At 51.1% G+C, this 27,569-nt stretch overlaps 1 protein-coding gene across 3 annotated transcripts; it reads right to left on the bottom strand.

Annotated features, from left to right (window-relative positions):
* Positions 1 to 754: 754 nt before the first annotated feature.
* LOC144170624 (uncharacterized) lies at positions 755 to 26,780 on the bottom strand. Of its 3 annotated transcripts, none has more exons than XM_077700531.1 (3): positions 26,436 to 26,780; positions 7,215 to 7,490; positions 755 to 5,401 (listed from the first exon to the last, which is right to left on the bottom strand). In XM_077700531.1, exons 1-3 carry the CDS (start codon positions 26,539 to 26,541, stop codon positions 5,058 to 5,060), a joined length of 726 nt encoding a protein of 241 aa, XP_077556657.1. In that variant the 5' UTR covers positions 26,542 to 26,780; the 3' UTR covers positions 755 to 5,057. The 3 variants fall into 3 exon arrangements, with proteins under 3 accessions (XP_077556657.1, XP_077556660.1, XP_077556658.1); XM_077700534.1 differs by lacking the exon at positions 26,436 to 26,780 and adding an exon at positions 9,279 to 9,711; XM_077700532.1 differs by lacking the exon at positions 26,436 to 26,780 and adding an exon at positions 9,296 to 9,711.
* Positions 26,781 to 27,569: the final 789 nt, after the last annotated feature.

Here is a 27,569-nt window from a genome sequence, read left to right as displayed (position 1 = left end):
AATTCCCTTTTGCACGTAATTGTAGTCAAGTTGCTAAGAATTTGTATTGGCAGCAAGGTTAAGCACATGGGCCAGCAGCTTCAACCGAAAAGTGGCAGGCACACCACCTATACTAACAGCGAAGATGTTTAACTATTCGTTGATTCCGGTGTTTCATAAAACTCAGTAAAGCAGTGTAAAGAACCTGTGTCTGGTAGATCAGCAGGGTTAGAGTCAGTCTTCTTACCCACTCAGCTACGACCATGAGTCAGTAGCAGAGAGTCAAACGGCTAACTGACTTGGCTGTAACTGTGGGGAGAGAAAACACGCCCCCTGTTCGACACAGAACACATAATAAGGTACACGTTGCACCTGCAGGAGCCTAGTTTAAGTGTGCGCAATCTGTTCGTTTGTTCTGCTTCTTTGCCGTTATAGCAACAAAGATGGAGTAAAGGTCGTTGCGGCAGTGAAGAACAAGCAAATCAGCTGCAATCGTGGACTTACTGTCACGATGGTCGTGAAGGTTGAGTACAGCTTCACTACCTGAGCTTCCTTCATGTTTTTTATTACGTGCACTGTTTTTTGATTGTAGAGAGGTGCAGAGAAAAAAAAACTTACTCCAGGCCACGCTGCCCCAATGTAACAAAAATATCGATGCAAGATGGAAACAAAAGAAATACATATTTTGTGTTTAAATGGTGACATGTGGGATGCTTACAATGGCCAGTGGCTTACAATGGGTGGTCCCTGGCAAGAAAGTACACAACAAGCACCGTTCAATTTCTTACAATCGTTTTAATTAATCTTGGCAACTGCACAAATATAAACATTTGTACAAAAGTACGTGGACATATATTTCTTATATATCACTCTTATGTACAACCGAAGCCACCGCCATGAACAAAGAGAGCGGATGGTGTTCACTGAGACACGACATTCAACAGAATAGCACCACTTCTCCTCTCCACAAGGTAACAGTGATGATGCAATAATATGAGCATAAATAAATAAGTTAGGACAACATTTCCGTGCAAAGAACAACAAAATACCATGACTTGATGCAAACAGTGAGAGTGCAAACGAACAAGCCCTCATGAGGGAAATTAGAGACCAGTGCTGTTTGTCATGGCCACGACATGCTCGAAGCTACGTGCAGAGCACACACACAGCACTTCACAAACCTTTAAAATGTCATGATGACAAACTGAGGCTCTTTCCAGTTAAATTCACCCTCAAATTTTTTTTTTGTAACAGAGAAAGGCCAACAACTATCCACTGGTGTCATTCAAGCACAAGATAATTGCATAACCAACTCTCACAATCACAAACAACTTTTTTCACTTGTCCAGTTTTTGGAGTGTACTCCATCATACATGACATGCAGGGTTTTGAAGGCACATTGTCAGCACAGCAGGTCTCTCGCCAACTTCTAGGCTGTGCTGTATTTTTTAATTTTTTTCTGAAAATTTCAGAACAAACTTGTTAAAATGCAAATAGCAAGTACTGCTTGTGGTAGAGAACCTTTTTTAGATAAGGATTGGTACAAAAATGCTTGAATTCAAAATGACTTCTAGCAACATATACACCCAAAAAAGGGTAACAAGAGGTTCACACAAGCTCAGTAAACCCGCAGTAATTTGGCGAAAGGGGAAATGCCTGTTCTCTGAGTGGCAGTGCTGCGCACGTGGTCCCGTACTGGCACCACCGGCAGGTGCTGTTTTGGCAAAGGCACGAATGACGAGATTCAGACAGATCGACACAGACAGCCCTGAATGAACACGTTTAAAGTAATGAGTGCATACATATTCACGACACGGAATAACTCCGAAATGACATAACTACAAGAGAAACTAATTACATGGTCAAGTACAAGCCGCAGTAAAAAATGTAAATGTGAGGCTGAAAGTTTGTAGGCAAGGTGCAGGCCAGTATCACTGATGGAAGTGCTTGGCATGCCAAGCCGCAGAAACAGCCCCATGGAGAGGCCCACAGGGAGAAAATTTTATTGGCACCAAGCACAAGCATGGCAAGGAGTCTGGGAATGTATATTGTGGTAGCAAGCCTCATGAAAAGAGATGACTTGGACCAATAAGGACCTGCACCAATTGTTCTCCGCAAGTGTTATGCCCCACTGCTGACACGTAAGCGCAGCCAAATGAAGTCGACTTGCGCAGCTAAGGCACCAGTTTCTGTGAGCGATCAGTAGAAATGTGTGTAGTTTCAGCTGGTCCACAGAAGGCTGCTAAAAGAACCTCTCAGCATAAGACAATGAACACCCAACAAGTTAGGAAGGAGTTCTGGAATCCCCACAAACATTTGCTAGGTAGGAAACAATAGTGCCGCTACGCAAGCACCTGCTCCACTTAAGGAGTGAGTGAGAATACTACTAACTAAAGCTGGCAGCGTTCCTGCCTAGTCTGGCTAAGCCAACACAACAGCTAGCACTTTGCTTTTGGGCCTCTCACAAACAAAACTGTACAAGCGAGTCTGACATGCGTGGTATACGAAGTTGTAGCATTGAGTTCATAGTACACAGGCCAGACCCTAAAACTATTGTTTCGTGTCCCAGTGTAGCAATGCAGCATACAGTTGAGCGCAAAAGCTCAAGGCACTTTATCTTGAAGATGTCCATTAAGCGTTCATTATGTGCTAGCCCTTCTGGTTATCGGTCAAATACACTATACAAGCTGGCTGTCCAAGCCTGTAGCTTTGGCGGAACTGTGTATGCAATTGATGAGACGAATTACTGCAGAGGCACTGGTGTTGCAAACAAAAATAGTAATAAAAATAGGGGCATTCTTTTGAGTGAGCCTGAGCTCACCCAAAGCTTAGAGGTATTATCTGTGAACAACATTTAGAAAGAACCCGGGGGAAATGTCTTGAAAAGAGTGCAAAAATCTGCCAAGCCAGTATAAAAAGCATGCCTGCCAAATCGTAGGAGATTTTAAGAGATACTTTGCCTCCTAATTTTCGTAACACAAGTAACAATTATCAGAATAAAAAATGAGCACAAACACTTGAGGAAATCGAATCTGAGACAATAGTATTTTTGTGCAAACCAGGGTTGTGCATGGAGTCGGTGACTGGCCAACAAACCATGGAGGATTCGATAGCCTGCATCCGGCATTTCAGAAAAACAAACAGCGGCAGAACCCAGGCCCCTTATTTCCGGCAGCCATGAACAAGCTGCCCCCATCAGTCAATTATCACAATGATGCAGATGGGCAAGCTGGTAATGTTTGCATAGGCATAGACTGTGCGCAGGACGGCAGGCGCGCCGGTATTGGGAACCGTTCGCGGTTGACTGTACATGGATACATGCAACACGGACAACAATACGAAGAACAACAACAGGACACAACCAAGAGTCGGAACATTTCCCAAGTTAAGGCACGCCAACGAGTCAACAACATGATTGGTGAATACAACAACTAGAACACGTAGGTACCCAATCGCACAAAAAAATGCAATTAGTGTGTTCATCCCTGAATACATCCCGATTTTGTGGCTGAGCTGAATGCACTATCAGTGATAAGATTAGGTCGATAAACTATGCCCTCTTATCCTAGAGCGTTCGCCCCTGCAGAGTGATGTATAGCATCCTCTGTTTAAGTGTTTTTACACTCTGGTAACATAGTTCGTAGTGTTTATTGAAGAGATTTATAACTTTTGTAAGTAGCATGACAAACATCAGGTGCATTAAAGTGCTTATAGGAAAACATTCCACATGCTACAATCACACGCAAGCCATAACTTAAAATGTAGCCTATATTACACCTCCACTTTTGCTCCTCAGAATTTGCAACTCTACAAGCACAGAATGTCAATCCGATCTTGCCACACTTTCAGCTTTTGGGAAGCCTTACACTTGTCCAAACAAGCTCAAATCAAGTGGTCACGAGTGAAGGTACAGCAAACACTTCACCTGAAATGGCTATCTCAGCTACACTGATCGTGGCTGCAAAAGCTGAGGGCTCTTGTAAACGTCAATACAACACACTTGTGGAAACACATAGCTGTGCCCAACGAAGTTGCTGAGTTTTCCTGTTGTTCGTTACTGGTGGCTTTTCGTTGTTATTGGGTACACAGCCTTAACACAGTGGGCTTCCTGCAACATTGCAACAGACGTTTCGACCCCACGTTATTTACTCCTACTCATTTTATCCCCTCCAAACTCTGGGCATGAGCTTTAGACTTTTGTATCAACCAACTCTTCCCTTCACCTCTCGCCAGGGGATTCTTGAATAGTGTTGAAACAGTGTCAAGAGACAACAGTGGGCTTCGTCCAAACTGGGCCTGAACGGTAACCTGCGCTGTCTGCACTGCCAAAGGGTGGAGGCCTGCCAAATATGCTTGTGTAAGGCAGGATTTAGCGTGAATTCTTTCTCCCCTTAGTTGACCACAGCCACTACACAGTTTGAGGGCTTTCTGGCGAAAGGTTGCTCTTCCAATCGAGAATATATATATATATATATATATATATATATATATATATATATATATATATTGTTAGCGTAATGACAATGCTGTCACTCTCAATCTGCGCACGCTAGATTGTTGCTCCACACTGAAGAGGTGTTTCAAAAGTCCAATTTGCTGGAACGCTGTTCATCGCTGTCCGGTCTTTCCGGTTAACAACAAGGCACGAAGAACGACAGTGCAAAAGAGGCAGATGGTAGAGTGAAAGTTGCACCCACTGAAACCACCACGTTACAAAGTCATGATAGCGCCTGCAGGTCTGATGGGCGCACGAGATTACTGACACTGGAAGGCAGGGGAGAGTTATCAAGGACTCTACCCTGCTTGATGTTTTCCGGTAGCAGTCCCATCAGTCGCGCGGTTTTGTTGGGCAATGTCATGCCAGCGGAGAGCTCCAACACGCACCCTACTCTCCACTGTGGAGCTCCATTGTGTGTCGATGTCGTCACTTCACCTTTCATGTCAGTATATTACGGAGGGCGCCAACCATTGCACACAGTTCGCTGAGCACCCATCAGAACGTCCACTGAGTGCCCCACAGGTCGCAGCCCATCCGACACACACACACGCACACACCCTTGTGGAAACAGTTCTGCCCATCAGGAGACGACGGCCATCTTGTTGTCGTAAGTGGTGCCCCCGTTGGGTGTGCCGTCCTCGGAGGTGCTCTGGCGACGACCCTTGATGTAGTTGCCCCGCATGTAGCGTGCCCCGAGCAGTCCCGCGTGGCGTCGCACCAGTGCCACCACCAGCAGCAGTGCGAGGACAAACAGCGCACAGGCCCCAACCGCCAGCACGGCCACGTGCACGGGACTCAGGCTGCGGCCAGCCGACGACGGGTCCTCGGTCGGTGTCGCCGAAGGCAGTGGCTGGTCCGCACTGGACGAAGATGATGGGAGGCCGTTGGCCTCGTGCCGAAGGGCAGGCCACGGAGAGGGAACGTCTGCAAAGAGAAGAACCGCAGCAATGCACTTAAAGCCTCGGCAACATTCGCTGTAGACACTAGCACATGCAAGCTTGGCACAAGTGGAAACACAGCCACCGAACCGCACATGCAACATGGCCTTTGCACCGTGTAAGCATAAAAATGTGTGCTTTCTCAAACAACGTTCAAAACTGAGGAATAAAAGGTGGCATCTCTTGACAAATGACAGCTAAAATTGGGCCTACTCTTGTCTACTCTTGTCTACTTATAGACCTTTCCATCCTTTAAAGATTGGTAAAATTAATAGAGTTAGTGAAGTTAGCTCGGTCGGTCATATGCATCAGGTATGACTCAGTCAGAACAATCCAGCGATGCACAAAGTACAACATCAGAAATCCTGAGTAGGGCAGCCATGCTTCCTAGTTGCAACTATAAAAGGGACCTACCAAAAGTTGTAAGGTGCATTTTTCACACATTTTAAAGACTGCATGCAACTGCATTTTCTCATTGCAGTTTTTTAACGTGATCTCCGCATATTATATTTTTCGAGATTTGTCCTGTTACAAATGTATAGCAGGAGATGTGTTGTGGCGGGACCACCTTTGTTTGGACATTCTTTACTTCATACCCCTTGTTGTTGTTGAATACAGTGTATTTGTAAGCAAGGCCTGTTGTGCTATCATTACACTTTGCTACTGTTGCAGAGTTGAAAATCACAATTTCCCACATTTTGGCCTACTTCATCATGAAGAGAAAACAGCTACAGTAGTGAACACATGTTATTTAACTAGGCCACAGCAAAACCATCGTCTTCACCAGCACTATGCTCGACTTACCCTACTACGGAGAAGAGAGCGGAGTGGGTTAGGAAACAAACGCGTGTTAAGGACATATTAGTATAAATTAAGAACAAGAAATGGACGTGGGCAGGGCATGTAATGCGCAGGCGAGATAACTGTTGTTCATTAAGGGTAACAGGGTGGATCCCTAGAGAAGGCAAGTGTTGCAGGGGGCGGCAGAAAGTTGGATGGGCAGATGAGATCAAGAAGTTTGCGGGGATAAATTGGTCGCAGCTAGCACAGGACCGGGGTAATTGGAGATTAATGGGAGAGGCCTTTGCCCCGCAGTGGCCGTAGACAGGCTGGTGATCACGATGACCCCACTAAGGAACAGACACCATTTAACTGCTTGCCACTAATGGTCCTTTCGTTAAACGGCACCAGAAACTGTGCCTTTCCGAAAGGACTCTTGTTAGGTATGGACAGAAGGTGATGTGCATTGTTCTATAATCTCGTCTAAGAACTACAAGCTTTTTTCTTCGCAGTCAAAGTCGCCTCAAGCTTGGCAATTTAGTTAAGGTGTAAGATGGAAACAATGCAAAAAAGATGACAAGGAGGAGGATGAAAGAAGTTAAAGAACACTGAAAATACAAACAGGGTGCTGTCATCATCATCACCATCATATTTACTGTACCCTGTGAAGACTGAACTAAGTGACCAGGCCGCAAGCCACACCTACAGTTCGTCCACGGAGAACTAAATGCACGTACTAGCATAGACGCTTGCCATAACTTGCTTGATCTGTTTTCTCATAGGTTCTCATAGGTAAGCAGGAAAGCTGTTGGCAGTTCGAAGTGATTTAAATTAGTTTCCCATTGAGTTACCTCCCAATTATCGAAACATATGTACAAACTACAGCTAGCAGCCAACTATCAAGACTTCCAGCAACGAAAACCGTCATTTCACATATAGTTCCGAAACTTAAACGGTGTGTGTGTGTTGCCACATGAGGGTGCGCCTCGGCAGTTTCGAAGAAAGTGCCACCAACTCACCAGAGGCGCCGTGCGGCTGTGGTGGCAGTACCCCCTGGTTGCAGAGGCTGGTGCTACAGCAGATGAGCTGTGGCCAGCGTGCGGCCGAGTGGACGGCCGGCCGCCGGTTCTCGCAGAGCAGCGGCGTCCGGCTGTTGATGCAGCCGCGTGTGATGGGGTCCGTGTTGGGATCACGGCTCTGCAGGTACTGCGTGTAGCACATGGACGTCGTGTTGCACCGGCTTGTGCCTTGCTCCCGGCAGTGCTGCGTCGTGCAGGCACACGTGATCTCCCGACCTGCACGTGGCATGAGGAAAAGAAAAAGAAAGAGGAGGCAGGCATTAGGAACAGTGGCAAAACATGAGGGCCAAAAACTGAGCAACTCAAGCCACAACATCTCTGCGCATCTGCTGGCCACAGCCTGGGGAGCACGTGCTTGTGGCGACATTAACTAACAGTCGAAGTGTCCTGTGCCGACAGAGGCAAAGTGCATTGACAATCAAGCATGCTTGCATGGTTAACAAAAAAATTGCTGCATTCATATTAAAGGGACACTGAAGTGAATTTGTTGGCTTGCAGCTCTGTCAAGCTGTCGATTTTTGACAGCTTTTACTGCTCGCTCCCAGCGTCATGTACGTTGTGCAAGATGCGAATAAAGACAAACAAACAAACAGTGAATTTGTCAAGCTCCCGTTTTTGCTTGCACTGCGTAGACTGGCTCAAATTAGCACACTTTTCATCGTTTATCCGGTTGACAAATCGGTAATTATTTTACAAAGCGCGAAAGAAGAAAAACTACCATGCGCGGTTTGCGGCGGCCGCACCAACTAAAGCTGTGACGTTAGGAGGAGCCACACCGTGATTGGACGATGCCCAAGGTAAGCAACCAAACAAGTTTCAGTTTCGGTTTCGGTTCTGTAAAACACAACCGGTGGCGTTGTTAGATGGGCATTCTCAATAACTCAGTAATCATCGTACGGCGCTTCTGCCATGTTGTCAGCTGTAAAAATGCATAAAGATAAGCCTCCCAGGACGGCTTGGAATCGTAGAATTCACTAGCCGAGGCCTACGCAGTGCATGGACGCCCTCCGCGTACCCGCAGACGCCCAAATGTCATGCGCTTTTCCCCCATATTTGGAGCTTGTCTCACTCATGCCTGTACCGTAAAAAGCGTGTTCGCACCAGGCCAAGGGTCTGTTCATTCTGGCCAAGCGCTGGCCATGCTGGGCAAGGAATACCAGTAAGTGCCTCTCAGTGAAACCAGAGCCAGACAAAAGTGAGCAATAATTGTACTGTAGGCCTGAAACGCAAAGGTATGAGGGTTTGGTATGTTCAGTTGACTTTCATAGAAACACCTCAACCAGTCACAGCAAGCATACACTCTGTGGGCTTCGTTTGCAGTTAGTGCTACATTTTCCCCGCAGACCCTACAAGAATTCCATATAAAAGTTGAGCTTCTTTGGAATTTTCAAAGAATTATCAAGTGGGCTATTGTTATTTGTTACCAGCTCAAATATAGACATATGCCGTCACAAGTTAATTAACAGAGTTTTGCTAATTAGTTACCCACAAGTTACCAAATTTCTTGTATTTAGGTTTTATAAATCACTAGCAAAAAACAACCCAGTTTTCATTTTTTTAAAAGTCACAATGCCTAAAATAACGCGAAACCCTGGCTACCAGGGGCAAAAGTTACAAGGAGATTATTAGGGCAACACCTAGACTACGCTACCAAACCAGCTGAAATTAACCGATAACAAAATCTTGCAAGGCCACAAAATGTGCAATCTTTAAGTTAAAACAGTTATTCACCATTCAGTGTTTGCGGAGGATGCACCCGCCCTCAATATTGCGTCTGCTAGCTGTTTGATCAGTGTCACCTCTGGTTGGAAACTGCGTTTACTGTCTTCAAACTTGAATGGCAGGATGCACATGTGACTACCGCTCCCGCTACCACTGAGTGTAGATACCAAGTCCACCCCCCCACCCCCCCCCCCCCCCCCCCCACCCCTCTCCGATGCATCAGTTATATCATGGGGGGCAGGCTTGGCAAACGCCTGTTCAACAAGAAGCAAATCAACGGACGCTGGTCCATGTTGTACCGGTCATCGCCGTCACTAGTGACCGTCGTCTGTACATGCGGCGGTGGCCCGGACAGACTGTGCCCCAAAGTTTGTATTTTCTTTCTTCGTTCTTCAGGGCTTCTTTTAATCCTTGAACTTGCTTCCCAGAGCAGGGCAGCTCGGTCGACGTTCTTACATAGAGTCTCTGTCTCTGAATTCTTTCTACTTCCGGCGCACCCTTTCTCTCCTTCCCGTGCACTCGCAGACAGCTTCGACAAAGCAGCGGGCCAGAAAGAATCCCAACAGTGCACGCCGTCTCTTTTCACGGGCGAAAGACAGGGCCTGTCGTCGACAGCGGCTGACACGTCGACCACGCTGTCGGCGAGATACACGGGCGACGGCGGGCGATGCAGGTCGTAAATCGGGCGCCACTGCCGCCACGGGCGGCGGGTGAGACGTCGACATAGGCCAACACCACCTAGACTAGGTGGTGTTGCATAGGCGCAACCCGCTGAGAGAGGAGGAGGAACAGGAGAGGAGGCAGCGGCGCCTCCCGCGGGGGCCCGCGGCCGCCGCCAGCCCCGATGGGACCCTCGCAGCAGCAGCAGCCGTGCCCTTTTCCGGGTCCCTTGTTGGCACAACGGGACCTTCGGCGCGTGCCGACTGAGGGACAATCGGTGCACGGCGGCGGCGAAGAGGGGCGTAGCTTACCGCCGACAAGCGGCACTCATTCCAACCTATTCATACGGGATATAACCCTGACAGCACGACGTCGATCAGCGGATGTCAACACAAAATGCCCCCTCCGGGGGACTACTGTCGACCGCAGGGATTGTTCCGGTTGGTGTTTGCATAAACGAAGACAGAATTTTCGCGTCGGTGGTAGGCGTGCTGAACCGCGACGTGCTTTTTTAGCACAACGACAACATAAATAGCGGAGCGCTTTTTTTTTTTTTTTCGTGTGTTCAGCCTAAGCTTGCGGAATTGAATTCAAGCTCGCTGAAAACGTGGTGACGAATTGTTCAGTACCACCACGCATTGGCAAGCTGAAAGATTGATTGGACGCCAAGTAAATGGTGACCGGAAGAAGCGTTACACTAGAAAATAATCGGACGCCGAGCCACAGCCGGGCACATGTCACGGGTACCCGGAGCGTCTTTCCAGCGCTAGCTTAACGGGCAACCGTGCAGCAGAACGTTGTTACCGGGGGCCGAATTATGTAAAACGGCGGCCGTCATTTCGGAAGTGAGCGGCACTGGCAGCTAACGCACAACGCTAATCGCTCACGATTGCAAGGTGAACGTATACAGTAGAAAGGGTGGTAGGCATGAAATGAGCGCGCACCATATTTGGTACCAAAGCAAGGTGGTGAGTGATGCGGTGAAGCGTGCTTCCAGTTTAAGTTCACTCGGGACGTCGCCAGGTGTGGGAGACGCTTCAAAAGCACATGGTTGCGGATTCCTTGCCCAGGACGGCGAAGGAGAGTTTAAGCGAACGTTTTTGAAAACCTTTGCAGTATCTACAAACATTCTCAGTAATCTCACTCTTTTACATCATTCACAGTGTGTAGTAAAAGCTCTAAACAGTTAAAAAACTCTACCCTCTTAACCAGTCTACGCCATGTCTGCGACACTGTGGCTGCTCCAGGGAGAGCGCCATGCGCTGGATGCACTTTGCGTGAGAGCACGACGAACAAAGACGACGGCAACGAAGACTTCTTTTTTTTTTTTTCACTTGACTCAACCGTCACCAGTTACGCAACCGTCGGTGAGCAAGCCCAGAACGGACACGAGCCCGAAAGGTCCCCCACGAATAAGACGAAGTTTCCCGCAAAAGGCAGCAGCAATATATTCAGGTGACATTTTTTTTCTCACTTCTTCGTCAAACAAAATACATAGATGTGATTGACTAAATCAGATTTTTTGTATACAGCAACGTAAAAGCAGCGGCGTTCCGCATTTACAGTAAGTGCAACAAGTTACTTTTCAGTAGAGTTCCTTTTCCACCGGGGTAGTTGGAACATTGCTACTTTTTAGCAGTGGATGCCCATCACTCGCCCGAGGGTTGAAAAATAAGCGGTCGAGGGAAGTTTACCGCCGCCAAAACGCTATACGAGTAAACAGAATAAAGCGCGCGCAATCCGGGGTTTACTGCCACTCGGTCAAGACGAGCGGGATACCAAGTAATCTTTAATAATACTTTATTTGTACTCATGGTGGGTGGAACTAGGCGTACAGGGCCGCAAAAGGCAGAATTGCCCATACCAGTCAGGCTTTCTGCCTCCCCCATAAAATTCACCTCGCTGCACAGGTATGGCCAATCGCAGCTGCAGCGACCAACACGCGCATATCGAACGCAGCCGATAAGAAACGGGCGAACGCAGTGTACAAGTCCAGTGCTGGGAGCTCGCAGAGATGCACTGAGCTTACTCCGTCTGGCCGGTTTTAGGTAAAAACAGGCGCTGGCAAAACACTCCCACCGACCCAAAAATCAAACGAGAAAGGAACAAAAATACCCTCGTATCTGTTTGCTTCACCGCAAATTTCGCAAGACAACACCGTTCTGTGGCCTCATCTGCCGCGTAATACCCTCTCCTCGCTCCCCCTCCCATTTCTCCAGTTTTCTCTTCTAGCTGCAGCCACGACGAATTAAATTAATTCAATTCAATTCTCCCGCCCCGCCAGTCGGGACCTTGTTTCTGCTGTGCTTGCGACAGCTCGGGCCGACATCTTTTGTTTTGCTGTTTGGTTTCATCTCGCCTCTCCGACATTGTTTCAATGCGTTTTTATTTTCACTTGCTATCTGAAAAACATCGTTAAACGGGCCACGAAGACGAAATACAAGTTGGGTTCGTTAAAAAGGCTGTTTTGTCCCGATAACAATACTAACTTTATCACTAACATCAAACAAATAATGGTGATATTAAAAGAAAACACATTCAACAGCGGTGACTCCCTAGCCACTTACCGGAAATTTTTCTATGACGTCACAGAATACTCTTCGTGCGACTGGAGGCTGCTGTCTAGCTTCGTTTGACCCGACCACCCTCAGTTAACACACTGATAAAATTTCGCCGCGTATCTGCTCCTTTCGTTGCAAGTGTCGACGAAAGACGATAGTAAATTCCTCCCTTCTCTTTCCCGCTCACCTCTCATGCTGTTCATCTCCCGTCTCGTCCCTCCAAAGATAACACGCTTTGCTCAAGTCAATTTAAATTTACCGCGTTGTACTGCTCCAAGTCGGGTGTCTCCATGCCAGCACTGCCGTACGGCAGAGACGCGCGTGAATTGAGGCACCCTAACCACGCTGTCCAACTTCGCGAGTGTTCCAAGCGGAACGTGAAACCTATCCAGTGGAACCTTTCGTTGTTGCCGTTTGATTTTTTTAAATGCCGCCAGGTAGCGCGGGCAACAGCATGCGACGGTTTTCTGCAGCTGATGTATCTTATTTGCTATCGCGAAAACCAAGCATCTGTGATTTTTTTAATAAAGGAACACTGCAAACATCACTCATGTATAGATTTTCTGCCTTATGTTTGCGTAATGTCTTGTTCTTGATCAACAACGTTGGAAAGTATGAACATTAACACCGGACTTAGACGCTTAGACTTGGCTGTGGGTATATAAGACTATTGCGCAATATCTGTGCCACTTTGGCCGGGTGGCTGAATCGAGTCACAAACAGACAGACATACAGAAAGACCAAAATTTATGCGTTTAAGTAGCCCAGGAAAGACTATCGTCTTTAAAATGTTTTAGTGCCTCACTCTTGCGCGTATTACTTCACTGCGGCGCTAAATTTGAATTTTGTTCAATATTTCTCGCGTTTTCTTTCGGTTAAAAAAGACGTCTTTCGCTGCTAGAAAGGAGTTGAGTGGGCTACCTAAGTCCAATTCTTTCAAACAGAACAAAGTTTAAGTCTGGTCCTTTCGGCTACGTGGTTATATTTTGCCTCAAATATGCCCGAGGTTCCCTTCGCGCCGAGCAATGCGGGTATGTAGTACGAGCGTAAGCAGCAGTTTTAGCAGTTGCAAAGGTCTTGCCCAGATATGCTCTGTTCTCAAGCATTCTGGACGTTTTTATGACAATAAATCCTTTTTTTTTTCATTCCAGTGCAAACGTGTACACGCGTCCAAGGCAAACAAGACCCGGAAATCCGAGGAGCCTCATTTCTCGCACCTCGAGTAGACAATTGTTCGAGTGCTTCACCGCCCTGTTTTCCTTTGGAATTCTGTAGCAGTGCAGTGCATATCATAATTTCGTTCAATTGATTCATTCACGGCCGCTCTCCATCGAGCGGCCCGGGCAATAATACAGTTCTGCGTAGCATTCGGATATGCATACCGAAAAAGTAAGCGGGAGACAGCACTATACAACTTATCTACATCAAAAATCCTACGTCCGTGCTCCGCGAAGAGATGTTTTTCGGTGACTGCTTGGAGGAGCCCATCCACCGTGGAGGACGCTTCTCCCCCTTCCCTCCTCTCTCTGGCGGGTGGCCCCCGGGTGCGCGCATCTGGTCCAACCGCGAGTCCGAGGGGCGCAGAGCGGCGGACGTTATCTCCCACGCCGGAGGAGACCGGCAGCCTCTCACCGCTGGCTTCGTGGGAGCCCCAGGGTCGCCTATCGCTCGCCGGCATCGCCGCAGGGTTCTCGGGGCCTCGCCGCCGACGTCCCTTCCAGGCGGACTTTTTCTTTCCCTTTTTTCTTTTCCCCCGAAGGCGCGGGGCACGGTGTCGCCCGGGCCCACAGACTCACCGTCTCCCGTTTCGCGCACAAAAGAGGCGCAGTGTTTCGACAGGTCTGTTGTCATCGGCCGGAACAGCTCCTATCTTGCAGCAAAAGCCCGGTTTCACGAAGTCTACGGCAGCGACGAGATTTGCGCGATGTCTAGAAGTTCGCAATACCCGGAACAGATTGAACGCAATGGCTTTGCTAATCTTGGCTCAGAATTTCTTGCTTAAATTTGGAATTTTCCGAAAGAAGTTTCTATTGTAGTCAAAGCCGATGTCAAGCTCCCCTTTCTCCTCCTTTTCTCTATTTTTTGCGTATAAGCCATTCTGCCCCGAGCGCCAGCTTCGTGCAAAGATACGGGGGTGGCTTCGCACGTTTCGCCTTCTCCAGGAATGCGTCCACGGGAGCCGTTATGTACCATTTGCTTGCTTGATTGATTGTAGGGTTTAACGCGCCGACGCAACGCAGGCGATGAGGCGCGCCGTAGTGGAGGGCTCCGGATTAATTTTTACCACCTGGGGATCTTTAACGTGCGTCGAAATCTCGTACACACGGGCGTTTTTGCTTTTCGCCTCCATCAGAAATGCGGCCACCGCAGCCGGGAATCGAACCCGCGACTTCGTGCTCAGCAGCGCAACGCCCACTGAGCCACCGCGGCGGGTATGTATGTACCATTTGCGACGCAACGGGTGCGTTTTGCTGGCAACGAACTGCGGCCCAGGAGGTGCCTGTCGGGAATGTAATAAAAGCACAACCAATTTGTTTTCATTCCTAGGCAGCTCGGGATAAGCGTCAAACCACCGCAATGCCACAATACCACGCAGTCGCTGCTTTTGTGGTCACGGAATGGGTGAAGGGGCGGGAGAGACTTGTCTAGGTGTCGTGCACGTGTGAATGTGCACGTGTGAATGTTCACCTGCACCGCTGCTTACTATTCCGCGGTGCGCAAAATGCTGCCCGCCGCAAAGGGCCCATGCCTGCTCAGTTTTACTCCGCAATCAAATCACGAGGATAATGAACCCGCGTCCACCGCAACAGCGTTCCCTGCGACCATTTTACGCCCTCTCGGGGGCCTTTTAGCGGCAGGAAAGGAGCAAGCGCTTTCTCATGGGCCAACGTCCCAAGAGCAACTTGACCACCGCCGACGGAGGAGCAACGCAGTGTAAGTGCGCCACTCTTGTCCGCAGCGACTGCAGGCTGCGTGCCTCGCGTGCATTTGGGCCGGCCATTACTGCCACCTCAGTGGCCCCGTCCGAATACCGCGGCCCCTTCGGCGCTCGGGGGCCCAGGCGACCGTGGAAGGGGGGGAGAGGGGGGCTATCAAACGGGCGGCGGCGGTTGTCTTTGCCTTGGCGTCCGCCGCGAGGCCCGTCACGATCGACGCAACTCACGGCAGGACTCGCTCCTCACAAAGCGCTCGCCAACAGCTCGCTCTCCTCCGGCCGTGCATGCATATCTGCGTCGTGGAGGCAGCAGCAGCGGCAGCGGCGGCCACTCCACCCGAGAAAGAATCCCAGTGCTCCAGGGAAGAGCGGGCGGAAGACGGGGGGATTGCGTTCGCTTCACCGCAGCAGAACCGGTCTCCGTTATTATCCTAATAACCCGGGAGGGGGGAGTCTCTGCTGCTGCCGCTGCGGCCGACCGAATGCAGCACGAGTCCCGGCGGCGGATCCTCACGCACGCTCCAATGGCCTCGCAAGACGACGGCCGGCCAGCGGCGTTTGGGAAACAGAAACACACTCCTCTCGGCGGGGGGAGAGCCTCTCTTCTTTCACTTCCTACCCCTCCGCCCCGAGAATGCCGGCGGCCAAGCCAGTCGAGCAAACAGACGGCCGGAGGAAAGCGAAACAACAACACAAGCGCACGGGGGGCGCTTTTTTGGAGGGAAGACGCCGCGCTCACGACGACGATAGCATCGTGCGGGCCCCCCTCCGCCGCGGGCGACGTCTTCCGAAGACTTCTCTTTCCCCCCGTCATTAGACGCTGACGGCCCGCGAAAAAGGGCGGCCCGTCACACGCCGAACCGAGGCTGCCTTCACGCAGACATTCAAATTTTTGGCGGATCCCGAGACGAGCTGTTGTTTTCGTCCTCTGGCCGGCCGGGACGTCTGCGCGTAATTGGTCGCACATTTCCGGAGAAGTGCAGCGCGCACGCAGCGGCAGGAAAAGGAGGAGAGCGGAAAAAATTGCAGGTTCCCCACTTCTCAACATCCGCCGGAGAACTGGGACTGATCTTTATTTTCATTTCTTTGCCCGCGAGTCGTGCGTGCTACCTGTGGTTCGTAATGATGATGGCGACGGCGGTCCTGCGACCGAGAAGTGGGCTGTCTCGGACAGTCTCGTTTTGAGTGATGCCCAAGCATACGCGTCGCTGGAGTCAGTTGTGTATTGTTTTCTCATTTCCCGCAAATTTCTAGCTACGAATATTGGGCGTAGGGTTGCAGCGTTGCAGTCGTGCACGTATTAGGGCGATATGCCGAAGCCAGACATTGCATTCAGTTTCCCGTAACTGCTGAGAGATGAGAAGACACAAACATTTCGCAAAACTGGGAAAACTGTTCGGAAATAATTTCGGCTGTCACTTGCGATACCTACGTGACGAGTCACTTCCAAAACACACCTTTATTTTCCCACGATGTGGCTCATGTCTAGTTGTAGTACGTGATTCTTCGATAGATTGCGACGGAGCAACGAACTGCGCGTGAAAATGACGACGCAAACCGATCGCACAGTTACAATGTAAACCTGGTTGAATGACAATGGGGCGAAATATTCAATGCGCAAATGAAACGAAAGATAAAAGAACTGAAGGAACAGAGAAATTTTCCAACATTTTCTTGCGCGCTAATGCAGTATTCGCGGTTTTCGTTTACACGCGCGAGCGTAACTTTTCAAACCCTAGCCCCGCAGGAGATTTTTTTTTCCTGCGTCGTTTTTCGGGCTTCTTGGTAGTTTGGAGCCTTTTTGACAGCGGGAGTGATTCAGAAGGGCTTTACTAGCAAGCGCTGCGTACGTGTTGGGGAAAACAGTCGTAACGAAGGTTTTAGTGCACCTACTCCAAACCATTAACGCGCCTTGCTGCTAGGAATGATCCGTGGGCATGCGAAATACACTGTAGCAGTTGGAGAACGTTCCCCGCTGGCATGTGGGTGAACGTCAAAGCTTTGCGGACCTGCCCGTGCACAGAACAATGGGGCAGACTCAGTCTTACAGCATTCGTCCCCGCGCACTGCGAGCCTCGTTAGCACAAAGAAAGGCGGCCCAGCTCTCGCCTCCCACCCGGGCCGAGTCATGCAACAGGCGGCGATTACGCGCGCCCCTCGCAATTGCCAGCAGCAGCATCGGAAAGGACCCGCAGCCCCCAGCACATAATGGCTGCCGAGAAAAAAAAAGCGAGCTTCGTCGATTTCGAATGCTGCTCGGCCTTGAAAGAGCACAGCGGCGTCCCGAGCGAGAAGAGAAGGGAAACAAAACCGCCAAACAGCGCCCACGTGGGGCGCAGGAAAGCTTTTCGCGAGCAAGTCAAAACGGCAGAGCGCGGCCCGTCGGGGAGGAGTGGGGAAAAGCCTCCGGTGCCGAGATGTAATGATAGAGTCCGGGCGGGGGGAAGAGAGGGCAGCAGAGACGGAACTCCACCCGCCTCGACGACTGCCAGCAGTGTGTCTTTGCTGCTCGCGTTTCTTCGACTGCCGCCGCAGGTCGAGGCGTAATCGCTTCGTCGAAGTGCGGCCGTACTTTTGCGGCGGCGGCGGAGGACTCGAACTCTCGACCCCTCGTTGTCATTCCCCTCGGCCGCCGCCTCCCTTGCGTGCTCCGCTCGCGGGTAGCCGGGGCGGACGGACGGACGGACGCTCCACAGTGGCGGGGAAAAAAGCGCGCTTCTCCGCTGCCCCAGTCTTTTCTTCGAGAAAGCGCATAAACACGCCTGCATTAGGACTCTCATTAAGGAATATTAGCGGCACTTCGAGCCACGCCTCGTCCGGCCTGACGGTCGGCGGATGCAGCAACCTCCCAGAAAAGAAGGGAGGTTTCCGCCGAATTATTCCCCAGACGCGGTTAATTGGAGGTCCACACTGAGTCAGTCCGTTATCTTTCGCCACCGCATGAACAAGGCGACGGCAGCTCGGAGATAACTGGCGCGCACGCTACATATAATCGAGGAGCAATTCTGATGCGGGTTCATCTCCATAAATCCCGGTACCGTGGGCGCCACTTTGTATACCACACCTGGGTTGGCACCCACTGCAGCGAGAACAGGGCTACGCTTTGGGCGACCGCTGGTTTATTAGTGACTAAGGATGCGCTGAAAGGATGCAACGCGTCCAGACATTTCGACGCAGTCCGACACCTCATGTGATTCAATGTCACCGGCGTTCTAACAACCAATTAATATGTCTTCGTTAATTATCACTCTAACTGGGTGGGTACCCACGCTCCTAGCACCCGTCACGTCGTTGTACAATTACATGTGCATGTACGTGAGCGCGATTTGCGTGGTCTTCTTCTTGACTTTGATGTTGCCTTACCTATATTTTTCTGATCTAAGTTGTACTACCCCCCCCCCCCCCCCCCCACTGTAATGCCTCAGGCGCTGTGGGTACTGTGTAAATAAATAAATAAGTAAGTTAACGGCAAAATTAGATGTGCTGTTGAGAGCCACCTCTAAAAAAATTGTTTCGTTTCCTCCCCCCCCCCCCGCCCCCTTCAAAAAAGGCAAGAACACGCCGCGCACCTGCGAGGACCGCCAAGGGAGGCATAGGGGAGGAAGCTGGTCTCTTTCCTGTGAAAACAATAATTGTGAAATGTTATAGCAGGAATAAGACAACAACAACAAAACGAATACGAACCTACAACACTCGGAAAGTCTGCGGGATGTTATCGAGGCCACTGACTCCACCTGTCACCAAATGATAGCACCAAACAAAACCAACAAAACAACCGGATGCTTATGTAAGTATGCCCACTGCGCACCGAAGTTTTCTCTTAATTCTGAACCGATGTCTTACCGAAGTTTTCCATTTTTTCATTCTGAACTGATTTCACATTTTTGTTCTTTGCTTTTTTTCTCTCGTTTCATGTTCGTCATCTACTTTTACGCTCCTTCGAAGTGAAATGTTGCGTGCACCACGCGATGTCGTTACGAAGTCTCCAACAAATATGTACGCAGCCAAGGTTCGCCTTCGTCGGCCCGATGCAGAATTTGTCGAAAGGGAGACAAAAGACGGGAGAGCGATCGGCGGCAGCCCCTTCAGTTTCGCGCCCGGCATGTTTACAGAGTCGGGAGCGGCAACGTCGTCACGGTGACGGGGGAGCCGGCGGCACAGGCCGCGGCGGCGTCGGCGCGTCGGCGTCCGCCCGCACACCTCCCGCTGTTCACGGAAGCCCCCGGCGGCTTTCCCCGCGCTCGAAGCCGCGACGACGCCGCGCTTCCCAATAACGGTTCGGGCTCAGCACGTAGGAACGCAGCGGCCGGGAGGAAGTGGTCAGCCGCAACAGAACAAGAACAACACCTTTACGCTGAACTTCGAGCGCCGACGACCCGTTGTGCGTTGCTCATAGCTGGAATCGTTCGCAACTCTTTCCAAATCCCCGAATGTTCCCACCACGTCTACCGACGTGCCGTCTGATCTCACGTAATAAGCTCGTCTGTCACCCGTTCCTAGCTTTCGATAAGAATGAATCTTGCCACCGCGGGCCATTTCTGTCTCCCATGGCGCCCACTTTTTTCAACCTTTTTTTGAGATCTTAAATGCTTGCAGAACGTAGTCACCCAACACACCCTGTACTTGGAATAGGGGGTCGCAAAGTACCTCAGCCGAAAATTACTCCTCTATGCCCATCAGATAACTTAGAAACTCGCTCAAAAGATCTTTTTCTCTTTTCCGGTCTTGACGTTCTTCGACGGCTCGAATTATGTCACTAAGGCCATGAGCGGCTGTTGGCCGGTTTTCCTTCAGTTGCAGCAATGAACGCTTTTCGATAGCAACCTAAAAAAAGCCACAAAAACAAATCAGAAATGGAAGGCGTATCTGGTGCGACGAGTAAATCACGCAGTGCCGCTCCATGCTGGCGGCAACTATAGCTTTCGCAGTGGTTCCAGAGGCGAAGGAAAGAGTGAAAGCGCTTATCGAACGTGTTGCAGGGTCCCTTTAAAACGGTGAATTTCAGTTGATTTTTCGTAAACTGAGTAGGAACGCCTCAAGGAGCAGATGAACAATCAACTTCCACCCCTGTAGCCTTGGTTTTCTTGGGGAAGAAGGCTGCAGCGCTCGGTGGTTTTGTTCTCTCCCACCCGGGTCCCCCCCCGGTTTCCTTCTCTCAGTCGAACCCCGCGGGCACCCAACCAAGGCCAAGGGTGGGAGCCGTACGCAGCCATGCACGCCTACGGCTTTCGGCGCCGGGCCATGCCGCTTTCAGCTGTTCCACGCCGCAGGTGTTAGCCACGGAGCTGCAGCTGCCGTCACGGGGCAGCGCGCTCCCAAACACCGGCCCCAGGCTTGCCTAGGGTTGCGGCACGCCCGGTGTCTTCGGTGGTCGACGCAACAACAAACTTCCAACCGCCACAACCTTACTGGTGATGTCAAATTTTAGGGACAGCGAACAACTGGTCGGATTGTTCCGCAACCTGAAAAGGTTTCTTGGGTGAAACCCCTACCTCTGTCTCTGCCTTCCATCACGGTGCTTCCAAGTTCTTAGCAAGGACCCTCTCTGGCCTCTATCACGGCGCTTCTAAGCTATAAAAAGCAATGTCCCATGTGGCGAAAGTTCGGAGCACGGTGTCGTTGGCCTAGTCACGGCAGAGATAGCCCAAACCTGCGTGTTTGGCGCCCATGAACAGCAGACCACGGGGTGCAGAATCTTAAACCATGAACGTTCAATAAACAATGCATACTTACATTACAATAATTAAAGTACATCGCACAAGGGCTTCCAACAGTTCGGACAGTTATTTCGTGAGACTAATGGCCACTTATCGGCAGCTCGAATGACGCGGGCGATGCGGGAACTGCGAGTCTTGCGAGACGAGCATAGCATTACCTCTGATGACTTCATTTCATGCAGTTACTGCTTTGTCTCGCTCACGTTACAATGACAAAGGGGAGGGGGGTGGAAGAAGACACAAATAATAGTAGGGTAGTTGTCCACGTAAGGCACATGATTACCCACGAAGTGCCAATCAGCACAGGTTACCGATACAAGTAGTTCACTGTGTAACTCTTTACGAAGAATTGCACCTTCCATCACAATGGCTCCTGACGCGATTCGGGGACCATGGAGGCAAGCGAAAAAAAGAAGAAGATACCGCGAAGCCTGGAGCAGCCATGGGAGTCTGAGCTGACCAGCCGGGACCCGGCCCGCCAGAGGGAGGGCCTTGGTTTCTGGGCCATCTAGAGGAACTCTGGGACCTGAACTAACCTGAACTACCCAGAAATCCTGAACAAGGGACGCTTCAACCCTCTTCCCTTTTCCTTACTGCACGCTTGCTGCTACTAATACGAGGACGGTAACGCGAGTCGCAGGCCTAACGTGTTGTCTCGTACGACGGATAAATCCCCGTGCGGCTCCTAGGACTGCGCCCCATGTGACGCCAACGTCACGGTTTCTCGCCGGCTCGCCGCTCCGATCGGAGGTCGAAGTTTTGCTCTCGAGCTACCAACGATCCGATCCTTGGCGGCGGAGGCGGCGGGATTTCGTTGGCTCATCGGGCTGTTATCCGCGACTCAAGCTCTAGAGCGGTTCCAGGCACTCTATTTTTCTTGCTTTTTATTGCGCTGGACTCGAGAACGCGCCGCGCACACAGCAGGAGCACTGAGAGAGCCGGGCAGGCAGACGCAGGTAGCTCGATCTATAGCTTGTTACTGCTGCCCTAAATGGGACTCAAGACTCAAACAAAGCTGCACATGCGAGAAAGGAGGCAATGATGTGACGGCAAATTGCGTTAAAAATTGTCATCTGCACCGCTTACGAGAGCGGCAATCGAATACCCGCCGCAGTGTCAAGCCTAACAAGCTCCCAGCGGACGTCACCCTCCCCCTGCGTCGGCAGCAATGAGCACTCGCAGAGCCTGCATCCCGTCCGCGGCCGCTTTTTGGACGGCTGACGAGATCAGTACGTAGGGGCTGCAGCAGAAACTGCCACCCAGGCGGAATCGACAGCTCTACGACGGTAGAGATTGGCGACTGCAAACAGTGATATCAGTCCCACAGTCGCATCCTCCGTGTGCGCGGAGGAGCTAGTCGAGCGGAAGTCCGCCTCCGCTGAAATGTTCCCTCGTGTGAATACCGCTTTATGCGCTGCGAAAACGGCCCAACTGAAGGCGTTCCGAAAAAAAAAAAAAAATCTAGTCGAACGGATCCGTTTGGAGGAAAACGGATCCCCTTCTGCTGGGGCCCGGCTGTAACCGTGCCACGGCTCCACAGTCAAAAGTGCAAAACATAGTCGTTCTTTTTTTCCCTAAAGGTCAGGGTATAATCATATCGTTAAGAGTTCCATCGGTATATTTTAATGTGCGATCGCTCTGTGCTAGTGCACGCATGCCTGCGAACATGTTGACATTTAAACGCGGTGCGGTGTTTGCCTGGCTCCAATAAAATGGCCTTGCGTACGTACGAGGTGAAAATTTATCGCCGCCTTTATCAGTGTCATCATCGCCCTGGTGTGGCCAAGCCATTGGGCACGAGGATGCAGGTTCCATCCCGGCCGCGGCTGCCGTTTTTCAGATGCAAGAGAAACACAAATACGACCCACGCTTCGGCGTACTTTAACGATTGCTAGGCTGTAATAAATTATTCCGCAGGCCTCCACCACTGCGGCGCGCCTCGTAGTCCAGGCGTAGTAGCTTCGGCCCGTTGAACGTCCAATTTAAACTCAACAGGCTGTCACAGCAGATGTATAGGCGACCTTCTAGAGGGCCCCTATTTGATTGCCCGACAACCGGTTAAAGTGCTGACCTACTGATGACTCATCGAAAGCTAGCACTCGCAGCTGATTTAGACTTTCATCGCAGTGCGTTTTCCTTCCTTCTTCGCATTCGCACTCTTCATGTTTTTCCCCCCTGCTCCCTCGTCGACTTTGCGTAGTCAGGAAAGAGCGCGGCGAATAGCTGGCGTGCTTTGTTTCAGTATCACGGCCGCGGCACGTGCTCAGGCCTGGGAGCAAGCGCAGACGCACGGACACCTGGAGCGCGCGACGTCGTCGCCAAGGGTGCCGTTTTCCTTTTCTTCCGTCAATTATGCAGCCGTAGAGGCGCCGGCTACGGTAGTCGCGCTCGCATTCGAGCTCTGAGGACGACAACATGCTCCCAGACCGAACAGCGTCACGTGGTCGTAGAGCGCACACGACGGCGCATTGCATCCAGTGAATAATGAAAAAAAAAAAAAAAAAAAAAAAAGGTCGCCATCCCGCCCTGCGAAAGTGGATGTCCAGCGAAGCTGTTTGTTGTAAACCTATGCACGCTGATGGGGGAGGATATGAAATGTTTCTTGTCGCCTCAGCGGGCTTGTCGCTTGCTCTCGACTTCTCTGGAGGCAAATGCTCGGTCCTGCCTAGCCTGGCGCATGCACTCGGAGTCTTGGGCAATAACTGCTCTATTTAGTGACACTAGTCCTGCCCAGCCTTCAAACATAACTTGAAAACATAATCTTTACCAGGAACACATGGGGGGGTATAAATGTGGTTTCCTTAGCGAAGTTTGAGCTCTGTGCTTTATTCCTGGTAAGCCTGATGATGCCTGCGGTCGGCGTCTCAGGCAAGAACTGCTGGGTCCTGCCTGGGTTTTTTTGTTTACGACACGAAATTTTCCGGCCAACTAGAGGCTAACAGCTTCGCTGCAAAAAGCACGTAGCTTGGGGAGGTTCTGGCTTCGGCTGACGTAACTTATGCAGTGCCGTAGATATCGTCCCTTACTCGCGGCATTGACGAGCCCCGACTACCATTACGCGCCGTTGAAGACATCTCCAAACAGCTTCCATCCCCTCCTGCACGCCGGTGTTAGTTGAGTCCACCTTTGACCTCGGAATTTTCTTCGCTCATACCTTCACCTAACTTCTTTCTCGCTCGGCACTCTTGGCAGCCACATGTTGGTTGTGCCCTCCGCGTATTTTCTCTCTCACGCTAATGCGTCCTTGAACGTTTGCCCTACAATTTTCTCGCTATTCGATCACTCGCTGAGTGGCCTTACGCGCCGGTCTGAGTTCTTTCTTGACATGAACAAGCGGAGTTCCCGCTCCATAGCTGAAGCACTGAGCGTGTACGCATCCCAGTGCCATAGTTTAGAATCACTTGGCAGTATACTCGCCGAATGCACTTCTGCCATTTGTCAATTATTTTTGGTGGTATGGGTTTCCACTGAGCAATTGCACAAGACCGATGTTCCGCACACCAAAAGTGTACGGAAAACAGTTTTTGACAACCCCCGTCGGACACATGGAAATTGCCATTATAAAACAACCTGAATGCGCGTTGAACAGCTAAGAATGTAGGACGTAAGAAACGTAGTAGGTCGAAGCAACCGCCTCCACCTACGGCACCACGCAACTTTGATCAATCCTGACACTGAAGATTACGGCATCTTGGAACCCACCCTCAGTACAATCATTAGATGTGTAACGGGTGTAGCAAGTTGAAAACCCCACGTGCCTTTCATCAACTAGGAAACAAGGCGAGCGCAGTATTCCGGCTTTTGATCAAACGAAAGTGTGTAGGTGGCCACTGGACATTTCTTCACTGCCCGCTCGTCACAGCAGTTTAGATTAGCAGCAAATAAGTACTCGACAGCACAGGGAGTAGGTTCTTCGCCGCTCAACAAAATCATCATGCCGACGAGATGCGTAGCTACACCCGCCAGCGATCCTCATTTTCACCTAGCACTGCTTCAGTTATCTTCGAGGGTTACTTCAACCAATTAGCTACTTAAGCGCAGCCATAAGCGGCCGGTTTGGAAGAGCAGTGGTAACCTCGTTGAGCTATTTTTTACAGCTTACAGCTTTCACGCATTCACAGCTTTTTAAGACTACGCTTACAGCTCATTTTGACTGCTATGATGATGACTGCTTTTGGTTTCCCCTTTGTACCGGGGTGATGACGTGTCATCTTACCAAAAAGGACTAATGAATCTGTTTTATACTGTTGGTTCAATACCAGCGCTGCTTAGGGCAGGCACAAAATACTTTTTGTACGTCTAATAAACGTTTATTCCCCCTCCTCCTCCTTCACCGTTGACGCAATAAACGGCCGTTACGACTGAGGGCTCAGCGTCGCGAGCAGGAGCGTCCGCGGTCCCTCCTCGTCGACACGCGCTGTCAACGAGGACGCGCGCTAGCCCCGGGCGCCTTGCATCCCCTCCTCACCCTCGCCGGTCGCGGAAGCGCTGGAGGGAGCATTCCACCGCTAAGAAGAACGAGCCTCAGCGACGAGTGCACTAGCACGCCGCTTTGTCCACGCATGTTCACTAGGGGTGCAGCGAAGACGAGGAATAGGCTCCGTTGTTTTTCGCGACACCTATCGAATCCTTACGTGCATGTAATTGAAACTAGGAATTGCTCTTCGAAACGAAACGAAAGCTAAGATGTCGGCTTCCGCTGCGGTAGGCGCTGTTCTCCTAGCTAACTAACGGCACTTGTCATGTTAATTTACCGTAGTTATGTTAATTTACCGTAGTTTGAAGACACAGTTACTTCATTTCCTGAGCTTTATCGCAAGTGCGCAAACACGGGCACACGAAAGGCACAAGCAATGGGTTGCTGATGTATGGCCGTGCTGCCACGACAACCCAGGAAAAGAGGACCGCGCCACGGCCGGCCGGTCCCTCGGTCCTTCGGCAAAACTGGCTGGGCCGACCTCGATTTCACGCCTGTCTCAGCGGGCGCTTCGCTAAGGCAGGCGCGCGAAAAGAAGGCCAGCCGCCGTGAAGCCGGGTCTCGCACAGCAAGGACGCCCGGTCACGCTCCTCGAGGCGACAGTTCGCAGTGAAGCCGCCGCCTCGTAGTACAGGCAGGTGCCCGGCGTCGCCACCAACTGTTTCACCTAGCGCGGCGCCACGGGCGTCGCGACGCCAGACGTCTGTTCGCGCTTGAGCGCTGCCGCGCCGCTGACGCCGGCCCCCGGCACGGCAGCGTGGTTGCGTGTTTATCTTCCCGATCACGTTCTGACACGTTACTTCGCAGACGCGCACGAACACGCACTGCTTAACGCATGGTCACCAGCATGAAACTACGTCTTTTACTATAAAATTGGCCTAAAACATTTGCAAAATAGCATCGGAAACATCGGAAATGCCAAGTTACAGCTAGTTTCCGCAGGTTTCTACCAGGCAGCGATACACTTGCACGGCAGATACATACAAATTCGATTCGCCCTCGACTCGCACTGAGCGCGATCGTCGCCTAAAGGAAGATACAGGCAAAAGTGGTGGTAGACGTTGCGCTATGAAGGCGCAGCAAGCTTACCGTAAGTAAGGACGGCGCACTTCAGCAGGGCACATAGCCAGAGGCCACACAGGGACCTCGCAAACAAACTGGTCGCTCCGCTCGCCGCACGACCGGGCGCTGCCATCTTGGATTCTCCGTTGGAAGCAGACGACGCTTTCTACACACTCGATGCCGCGCAATGCAGAACACCGTTGTCAGTTGGTGAGCCGTTAGCTTGCAGCCCAAATGCACATAGCGTACGTAGTGGACGCGCACGCACAGCCACAACAGAGACGATGTGATTCGGACGAGCGACACGGCCGATGTGAGCCACCACGATGCGTGCGCGGCACACAAGACGGTCTCCGACTACGACCGGTCTGATGAGCGAGCGCGGCTCCGAGGTCGTGGGGGGCTAGCAGACGACGCGGTGGCGCCACCGACGCTTTCGGGGACCGGCTCACAGGGGTTCGCAGTTCCCCGCTTTCTGATTGGCTGTCGTTGGCCAAAACGTGGCCTCCGATTGGTTCAAGTTGCGCGCGGGGGGTCATTAGGGCCCCCTAATTGTCCCTACGTTTCTTTTTCTTTTCTTGGAGAGAAGTAATACCCCTGTCACACGGGCACTTTCAATCGCGATTGAAGTGAATCGCGATCGAGTTTTCGAGCGCGCTCGGCGTACTGCCGCTGCTACACGGCACATTTCAATCGCGATTGAGAAGTTGCACGGGTTGCGCTCGTGTTCGCCAGATGGCGCTAACCATGTACTTGCGGCCGGCGTCTGGTAACTTCGCGCGGTCGTAGGTATACGTAACTATGTAAATATTACCTCGCGCTCATTTGGGTCAAGTTATTTGACACAATTTGTGGCGTTAGTTGAAGTTGTCACATTCGGTGCCATTACTGAGCGGGGACGAGAGTATCGCCGCTTTCGTTCGATCGCGCTTGGAAGCCTCGATCGCGCTTGAGAAACCAGGATTGAGTTCGAGCGGGATCGAGCTCGATCGCGATTGAAACTGCCGTGTAGCAGGTGCCCGATCCGGATTGAGCTCGATCCGGATCGACTCAATCGCGATTGAAAGTGCCCGTGTGACAGGGGTATAAAACGCCAGCAGCTGCGGTGCGGGCCCGAGTGGTGGCGCTTTATCAATGGTTGCTGCCTGCCTGGGCCTGCTA

Source organism: Haemaphysalis longicornis, unplaced genomic scaffold, assembly GCF_048455015.1.
Source record: "Haemaphysalis longicornis isolate Haplotype H1 unplaced genomic scaffold, Haemaphysalis longicornis Haplotype H1 scaffold_2, whole genome shotgun sequence".
In the NCBI taxonomy this organism is placed as follows: domain Eukaryota; kingdom Metazoa; phylum Arthropoda; class Arachnida; order Ixodida; family Ixodidae; genus Haemaphysalis; species Haemaphysalis longicornis.
The sequence above is the reverse complement of the archived record's forward strand: the minus strand, read 5'-3'. Positions and strand labels throughout refer to the sequence as shown.

Excerpts from the sequence above, each read along its gene's own strand:
- LOC144170624 (XM_077700531.1), bottom strand. The coding sequence starts at position 26,541 with ATGGCAGCGCCCGGTCGTGCGGCGAGCGGAGCGACCAGTTTGTTTGCG. Across the intron at positions 7,491-26,435 it reads GTGCGCCGTCCTTACTTACG|GTCGGGAGATCACGTGTGCC; the intron begins GTAAGCTTGCTG and ends TGCCACGTGCAG. Across the intron at positions 5,402-7,214 it reads ACAGCCGCACGGCGCCTCTG|ACGTTCCCTCTCCGTGGCCT; the intron begins GTGAGTTGGTGG and ends TTCTCTTTGCAG.